The sequence below is a fragment of the Quercus robur genome, chromosome 2, assembly GCF_932294415.1.
Source record: "Quercus robur chromosome 2, dhQueRobu3.1, whole genome shotgun sequence".
Lineage (NCBI taxonomy): Eukaryota > Viridiplantae > Streptophyta > Magnoliopsida > Fagales > Fagaceae > Quercus > Quercus robur.
The window spans coordinates 72,581,749-72,605,065 of record NC_065535.1 but is presented as its reverse complement, the minus strand read 5'-3'; the positions used below and the strand labels follow the sequence as shown (position 1 = coordinate 72,605,065).

Genomic DNA, 23,317 nt, shown 5'->3' with positions numbered 1-23,317 from the left:
AATGGAGGATGTGTGCGGATTTCACGAACCTCAATAAGGCCTGCCCAAAAGACAGCTATCCACTCCCTCGGATAGATACTCTGGTGGACTCAACCACAAGACACCAGCTATTGAGCTTCATGGATACTTTATCGGGCTATAACCAAATCAAAATGGAAGAAGCCGATCAAGAGAAGACCTCTTTTGTCACTAGCCAGGGACTGTTCTGCTACAAGGTGATGCCATTAAGACTCAAAAATGCTGGGGCGACATACCAGAGATTGATGAACAAGATGTTCACACATCAGATTGGGAGGAACGCATAGGTTTATGTTGATGACATGTTAGTGAAGAGCCTGCACGAAGATGATCACCTAGGTGACCTCCGTGAAACCTTTGACAAACTCCGGTCATATAACATGAAGCCGAATCCAAACAAGTGCGCATTCGGAGTGACAGCAAGGAAATTCTTGGGCTTCATGGTATCCCAAAGAGGTATAGAGATTAACCCAGAGAAGATATGGGCCATAATGGAGTTAGAACCACCGAGGACGGTCAAGGAGGTGCAAAGCTTAAATGGCAAAATCGCAACCCTAAACAGGTTTTTCTCGAAAGCGACGGACAAATGTCTACCTTTCTTCCGCACTCTAAGAAAATCGTTTGAGTGGACGAACGAATGCCAGATGGCGTTTGACAACTTAAAGACATGTCTTTCATCTCCTCCGTTGCTCAGTCCATCCAAGCCTGGAGAAGAGCTCTACCTATACTTAGTTGTTTCACAAGCCGCTGTTAGCGCAGCTTTGGTAAGAGAGGAAAACGGATCTCATAGACCAGTCTACTTTACAAGCCGAGCGCTCCGAGGAGCAAAAGAGAGGTACCCTCAGATGTAGAAGTTGGCCTTCACGTTGATAACCATAGCAGGAAAACTCAAGCCGTACTTCCAAGCACATACTATCGTTGTTTTGACGGACAAGCCCTTGAGAAGAGCCATGAGTAGCCCCGAGGCTGCAAGACGGATGGCTTTGTGGACAGTGGAGCTCAGCGAGTTTGATATACAGTACCGTCCGCGAACAGCTATAAAAGGGCAAGTAGTGGCTGACTTCATTACCAAATTCACCCTCGGGGACAGCCAGGGGGCAGAGGAGACTTGACAATGGAATATTTATACGAATGGATCTTCCAATAGACGAGCAGGAGGGGCCGATGTGGTTATCCAAACCGCAGAGGGGGATAAGATAAAGTGCATGATCCGACTGGATTTCCCCACGACTAACAACGAGGCCGAATATGAAGCCATGGTGGCGGATCTAGAACTCGCAAAGGCTGCAGGTGCTGAAAACGTGGTCATACATTACAACTCACAGGTAGTAACAAGTCAGATTGATGGCAGCTACGAGTGCAAGAATGAATGGATGAAGAGGTATCTAGAAGAGGTGAGGAATCGAATCGGCAACCTCGAAGTTAGATTCGTTCAAATCCCAAGGGGGGAAAACGAATGTGCCAACCGTTTAGCAAAAGCAGCCTCGGCAGAATTTATGCTTGTCCCCGAACAGGTATTGTTATTTGTTCAAGTCTCCTCACTAATCGATGACGGAACAAATGTGTAGGAAGTAGATTCTAAAAGCAATTGGACTACGCCATTGATATCATACCTAAAGATTGGCGTATTACCAAACGGGAACGATGCCGCTAGGAAGTTGAAAGTCCAAGCATCACAGTTTATGCTGATAAAAGATGTCTTATACAAAAGAGGATTCTCTCGACTGTACCTGAGGTGTTTAAGTCACGAGGAAGCAGATTACATAATGAGAGAAGTCCATGAGGGTATTTGAGGAAACCACTTGGGGGCACGATCATTAGTACACAAGTTGATCCGAGCAAGATACTATTGGCCTACAATGCTGAAGGACGCACAAGCTTATGTCAAGGCCTGTAACAAATGTCAAACGTTCAGTAATCTCATCAGGCAACCGTTCGAAGAGCTGACCCCCATGACGACCCCTTGGCCCTTCGCTCAATGGGGACTAGATAACATGGGCCCCTTCCCAACAACAGTTAGGCAGCTAAAGTTTCTGGTGGTTGGTATCAACTACTTCACTAAATGGGTGGAAGCAGAAGCCCTAGCCACTATCACGGAGAAGAACGTTAGAAGTTATGTTTGGAGGAATATCATTTGCAGGTACGGGATACCCAGAGTGCTTGTCTCCGACAACGAAAAGCAATTCGACAACAACACATTTAGGGACTTCTGTTTGGAGCTAGGTATCAAGAATCACTACTCGTCGCCCGCACACCCACAGGCTGATGGGCAAGTTGAAGTCATGAACTGATCCTTGCTTAAGATCATCAAGACCCGGTTCGAGGGGGCAAAAGGTATCTGGCCGGACGAGCTACCAAGCGTTTTGTGGGCGTACTGAACTATAGCAAGAACACCCACTAGAGAAACGCCTTTCCAACTAGCATACGGAAGTGACGCTATCATCCTAGCAGAAGTAGGGCTCACAAGCTATCGGGTCGAGAACTACAACGAGGATAAGAACGAAGAGGCCATACGCCTTCAGCTCGACCTGGTGGACGAAGTACGAGTGATGGCGGAGTAAAGGATTGCGCGGTATTAGAATCTCATGGCGAAACACTACAACTCCAATGTCAGGCATAGAGACTTTTAGGTTGGAGATCTTGTACTATGGAAGGTGATGGGCGCTACAAGAGATCCTTCGCAAGGAAAGCTTGGCCCCAACTGGGAAGGACCCTACAGGATCGCATCATGGCAGAGGAAGGGCACCTTCCACCTCGAGACGCTGGATGGACGAAAGTTTCAGCACCCATGGAACACGGAGCACCTACGGAAATACTACCAGTAGAGACAACATGAAGAGCAACAACGCTTTTTCCCAGTTTATTTAGTTTTTACTACTATTACTAGTTTTACTTTAGACAATATTTTGCTACAATACTTTTAAGTATCTTTTTAAGCCCAATGGGGCAAGTACTTTTCTACAAACACATGGTTTTTTTTAAAAGAAGAATATTCAAACACATCTATGTCTTTTCTACCTGTATTCTCACAAAGTCCTCAAGCTGGATGGATCATCCTAAAGGATGAAAGTTCTAAGTCCACAAAAGTGGACGGATATAAACTAAAGTCCACAGACTGGACGGATCATCCCAGAAGGATGAAAATCCTAAATCCACAAAAGTAGACAGATATAAACTAAAGTCCACAGACTGGACGGATCATCCCATGAGGATGAAAATTCTAAGTCCACAAAAGTGGACGGGTATAAACTAAAGTCCATAGACTGGACGGATCATCCTAGGATGAAAATTCTAAGTCTACAAAAGTGGACGGGTATAAACTTAAGTCCACAGGCTAGACGGATCATCCCAGGAGGATGAAAATTCTAAGTCCACAAAAGTGGATGGGTTTAAACTAAAGTCCACAGACTGGACAGATCATCCCAGGGGGATGAAAATTCAAAGTCTAAAAAAGAGACGGCGTAAACTAAAGTCCACGAAGTGGACGATTCACCCATGAAGGATGAAAATACTACATAGTCCATGAAGTGGACGGTTCATCCATACAGGATGCAAATTCTATTCAAAGTGGACGGTTCTACCTGGGAGAACGGAAATTATAGTCCTTAAAGTGGACGGATCGTCCATTGAGGAAGGAAGTCTAAACAGTCCATAAGGAGGACGGTTCCTCTAGACATTAAGACAGATGCAACTTAAATTCCAAAACACAATGTGGACGGACTCATTTTTTAAGACGGGTTTTTAACTCAATGGCAGTAAAATTAAAGGCCTTTAAAGCATATAGTGGACGGATTGAATAAAAACGGACCCACTACATTCATAGCATCCATGAAACAAGCAATTAAACCAAAATGGGCAGATTGAAATATACAACCCTTGAAGGGAAATTGTTCGACATAGATAATGTAATGACGGATAAAATTAAAGATTGTTCTCCCAATCTACCAAAAAAAAAAAAAAAAATCACTACTCCTGAGGGTCTGCATCCTTCTCCTGACAAGTGTCAGCAACCACAATTTGGACTTGACCTTGGGCATTCTGTGTCTGGGCTGACTCTCCGTCGCCTTGAGTTGCGTCCTTAGCAAAAAGATCAACGGTGTTCTCTGAGGCAACAGGCATAACGGAGGTTTGAGCTTGATCTTCAACTTTAATGTTTGAAACATCCAGGTCAGGGTAGGCCTTCTTAACTTGACGGAGGGCGTCGTCAAAACCCTGCAGATAAGAATCTCTGAGCTCGGACAGCAAGGCGTCGAAGTCACAGCACTCACGTATTGCCACCTCCTTAGCCTGACAGAGCTAATCCTTCAGGTCCCGGACCTCCTTATCCTTATCCTCAAGGGCCTTCTTCGTTTCCTTCGTCTTCTGCTTAAGCTCTTTTCTCACCCTCTTCGAAAGTTCAAACTTCTTCTCCATTTTGGATTTCCAGTTTTGGAGCTGATTCAGTTCATCCTCCATCAGCTCTGCCTTTGCCCGTACGCGCTCCAAGGCTGTCTCGTGGGTAAGACACTGTCCCATCAGCCCTTTCATCATAATCATGGCCTGAAACACAAGAAATAAGGGAGGTTAGATGGAAAACCAAGTGGAAAGGACGGACTGAAAGTCGATGGGCAAGATTACCTGAGCGATTGCAAAAAGACTCGTCTCCCCCATAGCTTCCGTGGAGTGATTGCCCAAGTCCTCATAATCCTCTGATGATATAATGGACGAGAGCTGCTCCAAGGAATATTTAGAGTCTTCACGGAGGAGGACGGGCAGCTTTTCTTGATTGGTGGACGGAGCCTTTATAGCGCCTTTGCCAGCCCCGTGCTTCACTGGTGTGACCGTCTTCGCACCCTTAGCCATTAGCCCTACAACGAGCTCCAAAGGGATTTTGGGTTTCTTGGCAGGACGGTCCCCTTTGGGCAGCTGCTTCCTTTTTGTGGACGGGTTGCTTGAGCCCGTCCGCTTGGGAGCCACGTCGTCGGTCTCCTTTTTCTTGGTACCCTACGCCTTGATCATTACCCTCCTCTTAGCATCGTCCATTTTTGTAAAGGTAGACAGATGAAGTTAATTACTAAAGATTAAAAAAAAAAAAAAAAAAAAAAAAACACCATTCAAATAGAACGAGAACGATGGACTTACATCTGCGAATTTTGGCGTCGCACTTGATGGCTGCTGGTGTTGGCTCAGGTCCGTCACAATACCAATGGATGGTATTAAGTGTAACTAATTTCGCCAAAGTCCTTTCTTCCAACTTGGTCTTAGCAAAAATTCTCTCAAGGAAGCTGAACTCCTCAAGTTCAACTTGTGGACAACGTCTAACTACAAAGAAGAAGACGGTTAAAAATGTTGTAATAAACTGAACGGTAATAAAGAATTCACACACTAGGACGGGTACATATTGGATGAAGGCAATATGCCCCAAGATGTGTCGACAGGCATGTGTTCCGTATCCCCTAGACGACACATCCACTCGTCACCTTCTAGGAAGAAATAACAACTCTTCCAATCCCTATTAGAGTCTGGGGTTTCAAATATAACCTTCAACAACGGACTCCTAGGCGCAAAACTATACATCCCCCTTGATTTGTCTATTTCATCTGGACGGTAGCAGTGAAGGAATTCCCGCACCGTCTGCCTTCTCTTACCATTTGACGTAGCACCGTATAGGACCTCCATTGCTATGAAGACCCTCCAGGTGTTTGGGAAAACTTGGTTGACGGACAGGCCCAGGTATTTGGGAAGCTCACGGTGAAGGGAGCTTAATGGAAACCTAAGTCCTACCTTCAGCATCTATCCGTACACCCTGACACCTTCTACCCCATCATAGTAGCATTTCTCCGACTTATAGGGCAGACGGATGGAGATGTTATCTGGAATTTGAAAATTGGCCCTAAGAGTGTTGAAGTGCATCTCCTTGATGGTGGATCTAAAATTATTTACCGTCCACTCTGGTAGCATGATGAACTCCCTAAGTCCATCAGCACCTACGACGAATTTTATTCGTTCCTCGACGTCATCAAAAACCTCTGGGTCATCCATCTCCATATCCTCATTTGTTGAGGATGAGGAAGAGGCGAACAGACTCCTCTCTTCGCTTGGACTCTCATGGTTTTTATGACCTGACGGGTATACTTCCTCGTAATCCGCCCCATCACGGACAACTAACTGGTTACTTGACGCACTAGACATTGCCTACACGTGACAGCAAAACCAAAGACTCTGACGGGTCTAGAAGGAGTGACGGGTGTATAAAGTCTAGAAAAATAAAAAGAGTATGTCCGAGGATAAGAGAGACTTGTGGATAAGAGAGTACTTACAAAGTTAACAAGAGAACGGATGAAGGTCGACGATGACGGATGCAGAAACTAAACGGAGTGTTCTCTGACAAGTATGACAGAAATGCTCTGACAGTGCATTTCAACAGAAAGTAGAGAAATGAAAGGAGAAGGAGTGTGATATTTATAGAGGAAGTGCACACAAGACGAAGCGACGCTTCGATCCGAGATAAGATCCAATGAAAGAGTGACACGTGTCACACGTCATAAATGGCTTCCAGATAGCCTGTCAGAGGTTGGCACAATTCATGACATCCGTATTGAAACCGTCGACCTACAGACCTTTGAACCGTCATCCCCTGAACTTTGAACCGTCATCCCCTGAACCTTAAATCGTCACCCCACGAGTCCTTCCACTCAAAGATGACGAACCCATGGGGTAAGGGGGCAACTGAAGAAGGTAAAAATTTAGGTTAACGGATCTCCATGAAGTGGGCCTGACGGATCCACGTCCGAGGGTCGATAGAGGGCGAGCCCAAATGTGCAAAGGTTTGTTAGGGACATATCTTGCATAAACCGATGCAACAGGAACGGATCAAGCGCCCACGTAAGCACCCACATGGCAGCCAGAAGCCCTAGATGGAAATACTTGCGACACATACTTAACCACCGCAGGATCCCAAGGAAAATAGGAACTCTAGCACAAAAAGGATTCTGGAAGATACGCGCATTAATGAATATCTTCTCTATAAGGAAATGTCTTGTCCATCATGTTTAGGACTATTCAAAAGGATTCCTATAAGGAAAAAACTTCTACATCAAGGAGGAGAAGTCAACCTTCTACTACTATAAAAGCCCCAATACCCTTACAAATCAAGGTACGCATAATTTACCCTTCTCTAGCACTCTAGAGTTGTGAGAATAGTTCTAACTTGACCTTCAGAGGGTATTCGACCGGCACCACACCGGTGCTCTCTGTTAGGTCTTCTCTCTTTTCTGTACAGGTATCGTTACGAGCATGCAAAGATTGTGTAGCTCACTGGTGATATTTACGTCATCATCAGAGACATAGAATATACTAAAGGAAACTAGAGAGAGAGAGTCAAAGAGAGGTAAAAATCTGACCCATCTTTGTCTTTCTCTCTTTAATATAGCCCATAATTTATATTCTTTTATAAATATAAAAGTTGTCATCTAACAAACACAGCACAACACAACACGTCAACAGTCAACTCCTATTGCCATAGCCTGTGATGTTTTGTGATTTTTTTTTTTTTTGGTAGTTTTGTCTTAAGCCATAGCTTGTGATGTTTTATGATTTCTTTTTTAGTTTTGTCTTTAGTGTTTTTGTCCATTAGTTAGTGTCTTATAAAACATTAAAGATATTTTTTTTTGGGTAAATAATTAAAAAGATTATTTGCAACTTTAAAATTTATTGATTAGTTGTTGAAACAAAATGGAAGATGAGTTTTTGTTAGACGCTATGATGTTATCCATTGAAAGGGACATTGCTGCGACAATTAGCACGAATTCAATCATAAATGATTTCGAAAATTTAAAAAGACGGCGAGTTCTATTTTCATAAATGGCGAAAACACTATTTTGGTCCCTAAATTTTGAAGTTACAGTCAATTTAGTCCCTACATTTTAGTAGCAGTCAATTTGGTCCCTACCATTAACTCACAAATGAAAAATGTCTATGTGGAAAACAGTTTGCATTGTTGGCATGTCTAATGTAGGGATAAGGGCCCAAAATTGTATATTGGGCCTTAGGTTTTGACCGAGGACGTTGATTGGTCCAAGGAAGAATAAACAATAGTGAGGGTGTTAAGTTCAAAATCCCATAAGTAACATGCAAGTGGAAAGGTTAGGAAAGGTGGTCCAAGGAGGAATGTCTCCTCGAATGAACAAAGCAAAAATCAAACGTATATTCTATTACTCGAAGTGACCTTCTAGGAAATTCCGTTGGGAGGAACGTGTATCGTGAACGTACTGAAAGAGTGGAAGCTAGGAAATATCTAAGGAAAAACTGCTACCACCGCATTGAATGCCCTATGGCTAACTTTCTGACCACATTTATGTGGAGAAGGCTCCTGAACAGTGCTGTCTTGGCTACCACAACTCACAGAAAGCCAGAGAAGGAGTCTAATGGGACAAGCACTCAATTAGTGGCTCAAATGATCAACAAGTATATGATCAAGATCATCCAAAATGAACTATATAATGTAAGAGATCCTCCATGGATAGGAGATTGAAGAAAGAGAGGGAGAAAGGATTGTAGCAATCAAAATTGTATTTGTAATCTATTCAATTGATTTATATTAGAACTCACCTCCTCGGATTGTGTCGAGAGCGAATTTATTCGAATCAATCTCTCTTGCTTTTGTTTGATTACCTTTCAAACCCATTTTATCCATTGTCCAACTCATTATGGCCTATTTTTCTAACCCTCTCTTTACAAATTTATTGTATTAGGCTCATTAAGCAATATCCCTTTACATTTTGGGTTTGGGCTTCAAAACGTGTCCCTACATTTAATATTTGAATATTAAATAAAATATTGACGTGGCAGAATTTTAGTGGCTACATCAGTGCTTAGATGGCAAGAAAAATCCACATCAGCTTTTTAAAAAATAATTTTCTGTTCTTTACCAATTTTGTTCCTATCTTTATTTTTTTTTCTTTTAATTTTATTACAATTTCTTTAACCATTCATCGTTTAGAAACTATTCATTCATTGTTTTGGAAACAGGTCCCCACGAGATGCTATGTCCAGTTGCAACACCTAGGTAAAATCTTTTTCTTCTGGAAATGAATTATAAAAGAACATTTCCTCTGATAACAATGACAAACCTCTTACCAGTTGTAAACAGGAATGGGAGGATGCCTCCATTTACCATTTAGATTACTGCACTAGAATTGAACCACCTTCGCCAAAGTTGAAGTAACATTTTGAAACCCAATCTTCACTTCCTAGTAATCCCAATAATCAAAATATGCTTACAGATCAAGAAGATGGTTGGATGATCCATGTACCCCAAAATCACTACATCTAAAAAAGAATACACAACAAGAGAACCCAAAACTGAAACACATTTCAATCAAATCCATTATCCTTGTACCCATTTTGCAGATCATGCGGTGACGGCAATAGAGAATAAGAGAGAGAGAAGCATCGGCCTCCCAACAACGCTCATTGCCGCCACTACCACCACCACCACAGCACAAGCATCAGCCTCTCTTTGTCTGCTAATCTACCTGGATCTCACCATCACCGAAGCTCATTTTTCATTTTTTTAATCTCTCTCTCTCTCTCAGCCCTCTTTGTCCCTCTTGACCAGCCACTATGGCTAGATCTACACTGCCACCACCGCTAACGTCAGTGGCTTCTATCTCTTCCCCTTTCCTCAAATAAACCCTAAATTCTCACAATCAAACTTAAATCTAACCCTTTATCACTTATCATGATTCTCTCCAAACACAAGGCTCTTGCTCTCTGTCTCTCACATGGGAGGAAGACTTTTAGGTGCTACATGGGACTTGGTTGTCAAAGATTGGTAGTGCGAATGGGTGTTTGGCTAAAAGAAATTGTAATAAAATTAAAAAGAAAAAAAAATAAAGTTAGGAACAAAATTGGTAAAGAAAAGAAAATTATTTTAAAAAAGAAAAACCGACGTGGAGTTTCTTGCCATCTAAGCACTAATGTAGCCACTAAAATTTTGCCACATCAGCATTTTATTTAATATTTAAATATTAGACATGCCAACAATGCAAACTGTTTGCCACGTAGACATTTTCCGTTAGTGAGTTAACGGTAGGAACTAAATTGATTGCAAGTTGAAAATAACAGAAACTAAATTGATTGTAACTCCAAAATGTAGGGACCAAAATGGTGTTTTCACCTTCATAAATAATTGCATTGTCATATCTTAAAAAATAATAATTTTGTGTATTTTTCTTTGTTGATGGTTTATTAATTGAATGTTTATTTAGAGTTTCAATTTTTTTTTTTTTATACTTCTGTCCCCCTTAACTCCAAGTCCTGACTCAGTCTCTGCCTTTTTTAAAAAAAAATATCTTGCAATACTTCACAAGGTTGGTCTTCCTCCCTCGCTTTAATAAAATAATAAAATAAAATATATTGCACTATTATACCATATCGTATGTACAATATTAAAAAAAATACAGATTCATAGTAAAAAAATCAATTATATATTCTTTTATTTAAAAATAAACACAAGTAAATGCTTATGATTCTTTTCTTTTCTTTTATTTTTGAGATGATCGTATAATTTCATTAATGAAAAGTTTAATCAAATACAAGACACTTTACAATAGGGCCAAAAAAATAATAATAATAAAAAAAGGCCAAAAGCCTTCAACTAGACTACAAACAATTCTACAAAGACGCTAAAGCAAACTTAAAATAAGATCTTTTTGATCATTCAAGATCGATGGAATTGTACGATTCTGACGATCCTAAACGACTTTTATTTCTTATAATCTTCTTTAACTTGACAGAAGGATCAGTTGGATCTAAATAAAAAAATAAAATCTCAATAGACTATGTTTTTCCACTCTAATATAGAGAGAGTGTCAGTTGGACCCAAATAAAAAATATTCCAATAAAGTGTCATGTTTTGAGGTTTTTGGCCTCTTTAAAATAATGCTTACAAATGGATATAGTGATGTATGGTAATTATATCAATGAATGTATAATTTATGTGATTATTTAACATACCAAGGTGTATTTTTTGTTTTTTTCTCAAATAATGTAGGATTTTAGGATTCACGATCCGATCCTATGATCCACGATCCCATCTACCTCCCACGATCCTATGTAGGATCCCGACTTTAACAACCTTGATCACACCTATACTTAGCCAAAAAAAAAAAAAGACTAAAGTGATCCTCACACATTTTTTTACGGTGAATTTTTGTTGATAATTTAAATCATTTGATAGGTTAAGAATCTCTTATATAGTAAAGTAAATAACTGAATAAAAAAAATAAACTCAATGTTTCATTTGCTTAGAAAAAATAATCAATAAACTCAGGTCCTGACGGCATGCAAGGAAGGAATAGTGGGCTTAATATGGAAGAAAATAACGTGATCAATAAGGGGAGTAATAGCATGTCCAGTTTGGGAAGTAACTCTATGATTACTCAACCAAGTAATTGCGTGACTAATGAGGATTTATTGCCCAAATCTGTCTCAGTTCAGCAAACGGTGGAGAGTGATAAGCCTTTAATAGGAATTGATGCCGAGCTGTCCAAATTTGACATTCAGAATTCTCCAACAATTAATACACTTGGACCTGAGTCATGTGCTTTCAAGACATCTCCTACCCATACTCAAGTTAATGAAGCACGTGCCCCTTAAGTAACGGCTAGGGTTTCTTCCCCATCTAGCCAATTACGTGTTTTGCCATCTAGGACCCGTAGAGTTAGAAACGAAGCTCACACGGCCAGCCATGGTTTAGAGATAGAAACGAAGCTCACACGGCCAGCCATGGTTTAGAGACTATCTCAGGCCAAAAAAGAAGGGGTTCAGCATTAGCGCATCAAGCCGAGTTACCTTCCAAGCGACTACAGGTTTCTCGGTGTGATGAGGAGGTATTTTTTGAGAAGGTGGAGGTTGACCATCAGCCCCGCCAGTCACAATGAGTTGCCTAGCATGGAATTGTCATGGGCTTGAGAACCTGCGAACAGGAAGAGAGCTTGTAGAATTCATACGGGTAAAAGATCTCTCTGTCGTTTTTTTAGCTGAAACTTTGACAGACAAAGCAAGGCTAGAGACTGTACAACGAAACATTGAATTTGATCATAGATGGGTGGTGCCAAGAGAAGGTAGAGGAGGTGGATTGGTGCTCTTTTGGAAATCTTCAGTCAACTTGAGGATTGAAGGTTCACACAAATATTATATTGATGCTTCAATAGATAAGAATTCGAGCAATGAGTGGCGTTTGACAGGTTTTTATGGGGAACTAGAGACAGCTAGAAGGTGTGAGGCGTGGAACAAATTGAGGTCTCTCAATTCAAGTCCGAAAATTCAGTGGCTTTGTTTTGGGGACTTTAACGAGATCACTAAGCAAGATGAGAAGTTGGGGGGTGCAACTAGGTCTCATTTTCAGATGCAACTATTTCGAGAGGTTATTAATGAATGTGGTTTTATGGATCTTGGATACGTTAGGTCGAAATTCACATGGGCTAGACACTTTGAAAGTGGCAATTCAATATGGGAAAGGCTTGATAAAGGTCTTGCTACTAATGGGTGGTTTCTGAAATTCCCAGGGTCACGTGTTCATCATTTACATTGTGATTCTTCGAATCATAGCCCTCTCTTAGTAGTCCTGGCACCGTTAGACATCCCAACACGCAAAAAAATATTCCGCTTTGAGGAGATGTGGTTGTCAAATCCAACTTGTAAAGAAACAGTACAAGTAGCATGGAACTCAATGGTAGGTTCGGACTTGGATTCTACAATATTATCTAAGGTGGAAAAATGTGGTAAAGACTTACTTTGGTGGAATCGAAATGTGTTTGGCAGTGTGAGACAAGAGTCGATAAAAAAGAAAGAATTGTTGTGTAAGGCCGAATTTAAAGCACAAATCAATGGTGTTAACCATCGGGTTAGAGAGTTAAAATTTGAAGTTAGTGTGCTGATGGATAGGGAGGCTCGTATGTGGGCTTAAAGGTCACGGGTTTTGTGGGCAAGCCAAGGTGATAAAAATACAAAATATTTTCATAGTCGAGCAATGAAGAGGTTCAAGAAGAATCAGATTAGGGGGATTAGAGATGAGGTGGATGCTTGGAGGACCTAACTCGATGAGATTTCTGCTATATTGACAAGGTACTATCGAAATCTTTTTACCACTTCCAGACTAGAGAACTCAAGCAATGTGTTGGCACATGTCCCTCAAATCATAACAGAAGGATGAATCTATCTCTTACCCGTGACTTCATGGAGATTGAAGTTTCAGAAGCCTTACAACAGATGGCTCCGCTTAAAGCTCTGGGGCCTGATGGGATGCCACCATTATTTTATCAGCATTTTTGGAGTACTGTTGATAAGGATGTCACTTCTTCAATTTTATTTTGGCTAAACTCAGGTACTTTACCCCATCCTATAAATCACACCTTCATTACACTCATACCCAAGACTGATAATCCTGAATATGTTCACCAATTTCGCCCTATTAGTCTTTGTAATGTGCTATATAAAATATTCTCAAAGGTGTTAGCTAATCGGTTGAAAAAAGTCTTGCCACATATCATTACTGAGCATCAATCTGCTTTTACTAAAGATAGGTTGATTTCTGATAATATCTTAGTTGCATTTGAAACTCTTCATTGTATTAAAAGATATAATTCAGGTACCTCCAGATTTATGGCACTCAAATTGGATATGAGTAAGACTTATGACCAGGTTGAGTGGTGTTTTCTTGAAGAGCTGATGAGGAAAATGGGTTTTCATGAAAGATGGATTAATTTAACTATGATTTGTGTGAAGACAATAACGTATTCCATTTTAGTGAACGGCGAGCCAAGGGGTCTCATCCACCCATCCAGAGGCATTAGACAGGGTGACCCTCTTTCACCCTTTCTTTTTCTGCTATGTACTGAAGGTTTGAACAGATTGATTAAACAAGCAGAGGTGAATGGGGATATTCATGGTTTCTCTCTTTGTAGGAGGGGGCCAAAACTAACACATTTGTTATTCGCAGATGATAGTCTTCTCTTTTGCAGGGCAACAGTGGGAGTGTGGCCATGTGTTGGATATTCTGAAAAATTATGAGAAAGCTTCGGGTCAAAAGGTGAATGGGGACAAAACATCTCTCTTCTTCAACAAATCAATCCCTAATGAAACCAAGTCAAGTATTAAACAAGCCCTTGGAGTGCAGGAGATTTTGCAATATGAGAAGTACTTGGGCCTCCCTTCACTAGTGGGAAAGGGAAAGAAGGCAAGCTTCAATTACATCAAAGAGAGGGTATGGAAAAAACTCCAAGGTTGGGAAGGAAAGCTATTTTCATAAGCAGGAAGGGAAGTCTTGATCAAGGCAATAATCCAGGCTATACCAATATATACTATGGGGTGTTTTAAAATTCCTTTAGGGTTGTGCCATGACATTGGGGCACTAATAAACAAAATTCTTTTGGGGACAAAGAGGTGACCAGAGGAAAATCCATTGGGTGAGGTGGGGTGAGTTTACAAAATCAAAAATGGTTGGTGGGATGAGATTCAAAGATTTAGCTCTTTACAATGATGCACTTTTGGCCAAGCAAGCTTGGCGCCTTTTACACAATAAGACCTCTCTTTTCTATAAGGTGTTTAAGGCACTCTTCTTTCCTAACTGCTCTATCATGGAAGCCACAGATTCAAGATCCGGATCATATGCTTGGAGAAGCCTACTCATAGGCAGAGACGTTCTACAAAGGGGAGCTAGGTGGCGGGTTGGGAATGGTAAGACAATTAAAATTTGGCAGCATGGGTGGATTCCAAGGAAAAACTCTCCTTTTGTGGCTTCCTACCATATTGAGTCTATGGGAGAGGCCACGATTTCAAGCTTGAGTGAGGAGAGGTCTTTGTGATGACAACTTGGTTGATTTGGACTCAACACAATCAGGTACGACTTCATCTTGCAGCAGCTTCTCTCCACCAGATCCTTCAGTTAGCTAATGACAAGTTTGCTAAATTTTTGGCTTGTCAACCAACCACAACCGATAGACACGTTATACTCAGAACTAGATGGCAACCTCCTCCATCAGATTTTATGAAAATAAACTTCGATGGAGCTGTTTTTTCTAGTGAGAACAAGTCAGGTATTGGCATGGTAATAAGAAACAGTGCGGGTTTGGTCATGGCTTCATGTTCCCAATGCTTATCACAAGCATATAGCAACGACGAGGTTGAGGCATTTGTAGCTACTAAAGCTCTGTCATTTGCAGCAGAGATAGGTATTTCTAAGGTTATGTTGGAAGGTGATTCGCTAACCGTAATAAAGGTGCTGTCAACTGATCAAAGATCCTTATCTTCCTTTGGTCCATTGATAGATGATGCTAAGTTTAGTTCAGTTAATTTTGATCAATTGCGTTACTCTCATGTCAAGAGAGAATGTAATTTTGCGGCCCATAGTCTAGCTAAATTTGCTAGCAATATTTCGGATTTTCAACCACAGCTTTCTTATGTAATTCAGGCTAATTTGGCCGGATTTAGTTAATGAAATTTGAATGTTTTCCCCCTTAAAAATAATAATAATAATAATTCATCATACGCATGTCATATTATTAACAGATTTAATACAAAATAATAAGGTAGATTAGTTTTTTTTTTTTTAGAAGGAGTGGTAGATCATATTTAATTGAGTAAAATGTGAAAACTATTTATCATTGAGATTTACAAATTTGTTTTCACAATGTAGATCTATAAATAATATGATTAAGAGAGAGAGAGATAATGGTGTGTGCTCCATCCACTTTAAAGAATTCACATCTTATCATAGTTTCTCCTATCTTTTTTCATGATTTTACATCTATTTAAATGCATGCCTATGTGTTTGATTAACACATGTTGCTATCAACTCAATTATATGAGTCAACTTTTTCCCACTTCGGTGGATTTCTAACCCAAGTTTTATGATGGAACGCTCTCGCTCACACTCCTTGGAAGAGGAAAACAAACTAGCCCACAACACCAAAAAAGTGAAAGATTCACACCATGCATCAGATGAAAGAAGATCTTCACGGGGTGGGGAACCCAGCCACCCACCCAAGCTTTCTTTCAAGGACAAGTTGGTTGGGGAAATACCGGGAGCTTACTCTCAAGCATTCGTTTTTACGGATCAAATGGAGGCGGATTCAGACTCGGATGAAGAGATTGAGGAGATCATGGATGGATTTGCGTTGGTGTGTTTGTCGAAGGAAACTAAACAACGCATTCAGGCTCCATGGACAAATGTGATTATCGTAAAGGTTTTTGGCAAAAATGTGGGATACAACTATCTCCATTCTAAGCTACTAGACCTATGGAAACCGAATGGAAGGGTGGACATGGTGGATCTTGGTAGAGATTTTTTCCTACTAAGATTCTTAGTTGATGAGGATCTTGAAGTGGTGCTTAAGAAAGGTCCTTGGTTTGTTAGGGGCCATTTCTTATCCATCTGGAAATGGGAAGCAAACTTTAAGCCCTCAGAAGCGCTAGTTTCTTCAGTGGCGATGTGGGTCAGGTTGAATGAATTGCCTATAGAGTATTATGAGGCCACAGTGCTTAGGCAGATTGGGTAGGCATTAGGGACAGTTTTAAGCATGGATACACATACTGCCTTGTAAGCTAGAGGACGATACGCACGCTTATGTGTTCAAGTGGAAATGAGCAAGCCGTTGGTCACCAACATGCAAATAGGATAGCAGTGTCAGCTTGTTGTTTATGAAGGTGTGAACTAACTATATTTTGACTGTGGTCGCATAGGCCATCGACGGGAGTTCTATCCGTTCACCATCAAGTCGTTCTTATCGGCGGGTCCACGTGATGCCTCTGTTGCCGATAGTGATGACAGAGGGAATCAAGCACCAACATCTCCTATGGCACAACCCGAGGCTACACCCGAAAACCGAGATACCTCGGAAAAGGAGTCCAACGGTGCTGCTTTTGGCCCTTGGGTGGTAGTTTCACGGAAAAGGAAAGATTCCAGACTGGGTAATAAAAGTCACAACAACCATGTAGTGGTTTTGAGGTCTGCTTCAGGTCACGAGAATTCTAAAGAGACGTTGGGAAGCAAGAGTTTAAATAATGAAGATGGGCTAAGTCGCATAAGCAAGGATGAAGGTAAAAGAAAAGCCCAATATGAATTGGGCCTGAATATGGTATCCAAGGAGCAAGTGAATATTAAGGAGGCTTTAAGCACGGGCTTAGGAATCAAGGCCGGTTTAGTCATGGCTCAGCTAAAGGTAAGCCCAATTCCAATTCAGTAAAGGGCAAAAAAGAATTTGCAAGGAGTAGGGCTCTCCACTTTAACTCCCCTTAGTTTGGCCGCACAAAGGAGGTCAACAACGGCAACACCGAGTGTACTTTGAGTATCTCTTCGATCAAGGCTGATCAAAATGGTGGGTTCAAGTTTGGAGTTTATGCAGGGAGGGAGACAAGTGAGAAACATGGGTGGCGGGTTTTTGGAGAACCCGAGAGTGACTACGGTGGAGTTGGAAGCTCATCACACTCACACCATGATTCAATTCAGGCTGAATTTCCAATGGGTATGGAAGATCACAAAACCAGCCTAGAGAAGAATGGCAAACATGAGGTTGATCGTGAGAAGGATGAGGGTGTTCAGCATCTAACAAATAATCCTGGAGAAATGGGTGGGTGTGCTGTTGCGTTGTACGTTAACAAGGTCGGGCAAAGGCCTGACGACGAAGATAGTATGGTGGATCGTCTGGATTTTGATGGAGGAAGCGGGTTTGGTCCGTCCATTTGATGTTCGTCTGACTCCTCTAAATTGTTTAATGATGAGTATTATAGTTTGGAATTGCAGAGGAGCTTTAAAGCCCTCTTCTCAAAATCATGTTAAGGAGCTGGTTTATAATCACGATCCGACTATTATGGTTGTTATGGAAACCCAAATTGGTGGTGATAGAGCTAGGGATATCTCGGATAGGTTGCCATTTGATGGGGCCATCCATTCAGATGTGATTGGATTTGCTGGTGGAATATGGCTTCTCTGGAACTCAAATAAATGGCAGATTACTCAATTAGTTGTGTCAGAGCAGGAGGTTCATGTTTTGGTGAAGGTAATCTCATCTTCCTTTAAATTTATTTTTTCAGCTATTTATGCTAGTCTTAGATTTCATGAAAGATGCATTTTGTGGAACTATCTCAAAAATGCTGCTGATTTGCATGAGAAACCTTGGATAATAGCTGAAGATTTTAATGAAGTTCTTGCTGATGGGGACAAGTTTGGGGGTAGAGCTGTTAACTCAAATAGGTCTTTACTATTTAAAGATTGTCTTGACTATTGCAACATGATAGATATGGGGTTCAATAAGCCTCAGTTCACTTGGACAAATAGACGTAATATAAATGCTCTAGTCCAAGAAAGAATTGATCGTTTCTTTGCCAACCCAAGCTAGTGTGCTGCCCACCCCAATGCGAGGGTGACTCATCTCACAAAGTGTGTATCCGATCATTGCCCAGTGCTTCTCGAACCTAACCCAAGTAATGGAGTTCGCCTTCCTAGGCCTTTTAGATTCCAGAGTTTTTGGTTGTCGAACTTATCTTTTCTTGGGATTGTTTCGGAAGCCTAGGGTTTTTCTCGACCTCTCCAAGTGGCTATTGATTTTTTTTCCAAGAAGGCTTCGGATTGAAATAAGCACCATTTTGGAAACATTTTTGGGAGGAAGAAGAGAGTTTTAGCTTGGCTGAATGGGATCCCGAAAGCTTTGGCAGAAAATCCTTCTCATTCTTTGGTTGAAATGGAGAAATCCTTGCACAAAGAGTTAAATGATATTCTCTGTCAGGAAAAGGAGTTGTGGGTGCAGAAGTTTCGCACTAATTGACCAATTGAGGGTGATAGAAATACTGCGTTTCACCATATGTCTACCATTGTAAGGAGAAGACATAATTGTATTTCGCGTATAAAGAATGATATGGGAGAATGGATCACTAGGGTGGGGCTATGTCTTTCATTAGAGAAGGGTTTAGCAAATTGTTTTTGACTACCCTTGATTGCTCTCCTTTACATATCCCCCGACCCTCCAAGTGGCAAGTGGTTTTGTTAGAAGAGGATAAGGGCAGCCTGGATTTGCCAGCGTTAAAGTGGATCTTGAAAAGGCTTATGATAAAATTGAATGGAGTTTCATTCGGGAAGTGTTGATTAATGCAAATTTACCCCACAATTTGGTAAACCTCATCATGAGTTGTGTGTCTTCTGTCTCCACTTCTATTCTCTTTAATGGTGGAAATGTTGAGCCTATTTTCCCCTCGCATGGAATTAGGCAAGGTGATCCACTATCACCTTATCTCTTCATTTTTTGTATGAAAGTTATTAGGCATCTCATTGAAGATAAGTGCAGTGAGAAGAGTTGGGTGCCTGTCAAAAGCTCTTAGAGTGGGATGGTTTTTTCTCACTTGTTCTTTGCGGATAATTTGGTCCTCTTTGCAAAGGAGGATCATGTAAATTGCTCTATAATAAAGGATGTGCTTGATGACTTTTGTGCTAGGTCAGGTCAATCCATCAGTGAGAGTAAGTCTCGAGTTTATTTTTCCCCAAATGTAGATGTGGATACAAGAGAATCCTTGTGTGATATTTTGGGATTTAAGTCAAACTCCAAATCTTGGAAAGTACCTTGGTTTTCCCTTGAAGCATCGAGGAGGGAATAATCAAGATCTAAACTTCATTTTGGATAGGGTCAAGCAGAAGTTGGCGGGGTGGAAAGCTAATTTATTATCCCTTGCAAGTAGAACGATGCTCATTCAAGCCTCCACATCTACTATTCCTGCCTATGTCATGCAATGCACGACTTTACCCAAGAAGCTGTTGGATGATATTGATAGAGTTAATCATAATTTCCTTTGGCGATCTTCGGATTCTTCGAAAAGAACACATTGGGTGGGTTGGCACAAAGTGACCAAAGCTAAAGATCAAGGGGGTCTTGGAATTCAATCGGCAAGGGGAAGGAATCAAGCTCTCCTTGCTAAGCTTAATTGGAGACTTCGGACGGAGAAGGATGCTTTATGGGCAAAGGTTTTGAGAAGCAAGTATTGCAATAGCCGTCGGTTGCATGCTAGAGCTAAGGACAAGCTTCCTTGCTCTAGAGTTCGGAAAGCAATTCAAAAGGGTAGTGAGGTTTTCCATAAAGGAATTTGGTGGATTCCGGGGTGAAATAGTAGTTTGAGCATTTGGCATGACAAATGGTTTGCAATGGCCCCTTTAAGAACTTTAATCCAAGGTCTACTCCTTGAAGAAGAAGAGAGTCTCCAAGTTAAAGAGGATTTTGGTCCTCATGGGTGGGATTGGTCAAAAATTTCTGTCCAGGTTCTAAATAATATTCTTATGGAAATTAATGCCATGCCTTATTCTTTGGGAGCTTCTATTGAGGAAGATAGGTTGATTTGGAATGGTGATAAGCACGAGGAATTTGCGCTTAAATCAACCTATTCATTAGCCACTAGATGCAGTGAGGAGGAAGAGGAGTTCATGGGGCTTTGGGTTTGGAAGGTGGATTTTTTACTGCGTATTAAATCTTTCATGTGGCAATGCTTGCATAATAGCATTGGTGTGGGAGATTGCCTTGTTAAAAGGCACCTTAGTGAGCTGGATAAGTGCCCCATCTATCTAAGGGAAGTTGAGACTATTATTCATAGACTTAGGGACTGTGAGATGGCAAAAACAACTTGGACCAGCCTAGGTGTTAGGCCAAACAGCAGCTTCTTTGAGGATAGCCTCCACATTTGGCTTGAGAAGAATTGCAAAGTAGATAGGAGTAGAGTGTCCAATCAGCCACCTTGGAGAATTCTCTTTCCTTTTGTCATTTGGTTGTTATGGAAAGAAATGAATAACGTTGTGTTCAAAGGCCAAAACTTTCAGCCTGGTTTTCACAATGAAGCTGTGTTCCAGGCACTTAAGTTTTTGCATTGTGTTTTGAATCCTAAAATATCGAGTAGCAGAAGGATGATTCAGATTCGATGGGAGAAGCCTTCACCTGGTTGGGTTCACTTAAACATAGACGGATCAGCCTTAGGAAATCCAAGTAAAGCTGGTTGCAGTGGCATCATTCGGAATGACCGTGAAGATTGGATTGGAGGTTTCTCTAGATGCATCGGAGTCACCACAAGCTTTATAGCTGAGCTTTGGGCTCTCCGTGATGACCTTAACCTTTGTCATAACATGAATCTTCAAGCTGTTGATATTCAAATAGATGCAAAAGCTGCGGTTGATGTAATTAGCAATCCTTCTTTTTCTAACCGGATTTTTATGCCTATTGTTGATGACTGTAGACAGCTGATAGCCTAACTTGGCCAAGTCCGGATTGGGCATTGCTATCGTGAGGCTAATTCTTGTGCTAATTTCTTAGCTAGGAAAGGGGCGCTCCAAGATTGTTGCTTTAGTGTGTATTAGGATCCTCCTGTGGACCTACTAGATTTTATTAGTGCGGATAAGGAGGGTGTGTTTTGTAACAGGGCTATCCCTGATCTTGCTGTTTGCCTTTAGTTTATGTTAATGCAAATTCCAGTTTACCAGTATATATATATATATATATATGAGTCATTTCTTTTTTCCATTTGGTAAGTACACTCCATGTGAGTCACCTTATTTTCAATGGTGAAGGCATAATAATCATATGCATATTTTAAAAGTTCTAGGGTATATATAGAATGGTATGTCAAAAAAGTTTCAAACATTTTTTTGTAATTATACCCGTTTACAAAATTTTGAAGGGGTTAATTATGAGAGTGCATAACTCAGTGTAACTTTTCTTAGAATTGATACACGTATTAAATAAATAAATGAACACTAATTGTGGAAGCAAGAATTTAGACCGAGCTTAATAACTTGCCTAAGAACGCAATTAATTTAGATTATGAGCTTATAACAATCCGCAATGGGAAGTTTGAACAAAAATCCAGAATTTATCTCACTCTTACACCAGTATGTAAAAAAAGGAAAACTCTTATTCATAACATCCTTTTCTCTTACAATTTTCACTCCTAATGTTTCACACCTATATTTTATGTGTCCCCCCCCCCCCCCCCCTTTTTCTCTCTCTTCCTTTATATGAGTCATCTTCTTTTTTATGTTTTGTCATTGTCCACGTGGATAACTTCTGGTCTCATCAGGCTCTTCTTTCTTAATTTTTCATCATGAATGGAGCTTTCTAGGGCTTCTTCTTATTGTTCAGGTGTCCACCTAGATAATTTCTGATCTTATTGGGCTTTCCTTTTTTGGTTATTCATCATGGATAGAGACTTTTGGGGTCTTTTTTTTATTGTTTAGGATTGTCCCTCTACATTAAATCAAGGTTTTGAAACCCGAACCGTTCATTGAACTGTAAAAGGGAGAGGTTCAAGGTTTTTGAGGTCGAACCGAGGTTGAACCGAGGTCCAACCGTGATGACGTCATAATTAATTTAATAATTATTTAAAATATAAATAATTATATTTGGTAAAAAAACTTAAAACTAATATAATTGTTAAGCTCATAAATTGCAGAGAAAATGAAAAAAAAAAAGTATATATATATATATAATACATAGAAGTCCTAAATGATAATACATTGGGGTATGTGTTCACTGTTCAGTGTTTGGTAGAAAAATATATATAGGCTAACCACTTATTTTCAAATATCTCTCAGGCTCTCTCTCAGGTAAGGCATTCAGCTTCATTTTGCTGACTCAATGAACATTGGTACTGCTGTGCACTGCTAGTCACCATCGTCATCGCCGTCAAAGTGAGGCCAAGATGAACAAAACTGAGGCTGATGGGTTACTGCAAGTGTTAGATCTAAGTTTAGGGTGAGAAAAATTGCAAAACAATCCGCCTCATTTTTCTTATATTTGATAAAGAAAGCTTGGTTTTTGTTCTGGTCTGGTATCTAATTACCTGAAATCCTTCCGATCTTTGTTCTTCTTCATGTTCTTTCATTTCTTTTTCATTTCTTCTAGATCTGATCATAACTTCATTCCGATGTGTTGGCCAAAATTCACCGGAAAAGCTGAAACAAAAAAAACCATCCGAACCTCAAAAACCGGTCGGACTGCGGTTCTCGGAACCGTACGGTCCGACCACAGTTCCCACGGGTCCCTGTTTTTTTTCCATAGAGCGGTTTTTGAAGCTAAAAAAACCGTAAAACAGAAAGGTTCACGGTTTTTCCGGTCGGACCGTACGGTCCGGTCCGGGTATGAAAACCTTGCATTAAATGTGGTGATGTTAGGCAGGTGACCTTCATTTAATGCGGGGGTTGTTGTAGAATTATTTGAAAATCTTAGATAGCTTCCTCAGTGAAGTCGATCTTCCCTGGTACTTATCTCTACCTCGGAACTAGGCTAAGACT

The 23,317-nt window shown here is 40.7% G+C and overlaps 1 protein-coding gene across 1 annotated transcript; it reads left to right on the top strand.

The window, feature by feature from the left end:
* Positions 1-11,938: 11,938 nt before the first annotated feature.
* Positions 11,939-12,970, top strand: LOC126702889 (uncharacterized). The gene has a single exon (XM_050401753.1). The coding sequence runs from the start codon at positions 11,939-11,941 to the stop codon at positions 12,968-12,970; it is 1,032 nt and encodes a 343-aa protein (XP_050257710.1).
* The last annotated feature ends 10,347 nt before the right edge of the window (positions 12,971-23,317 follow it).

Bases quoted from the DNA above. Each gene is read 5' to 3' on its own strand.
- LOC126702889 (XM_050401753.1), top strand. From the start codon at position 11,939: ATGAGTTGCCTAGCATGGAATTGTCATGGGCTTGAGAACCTGCGAACA.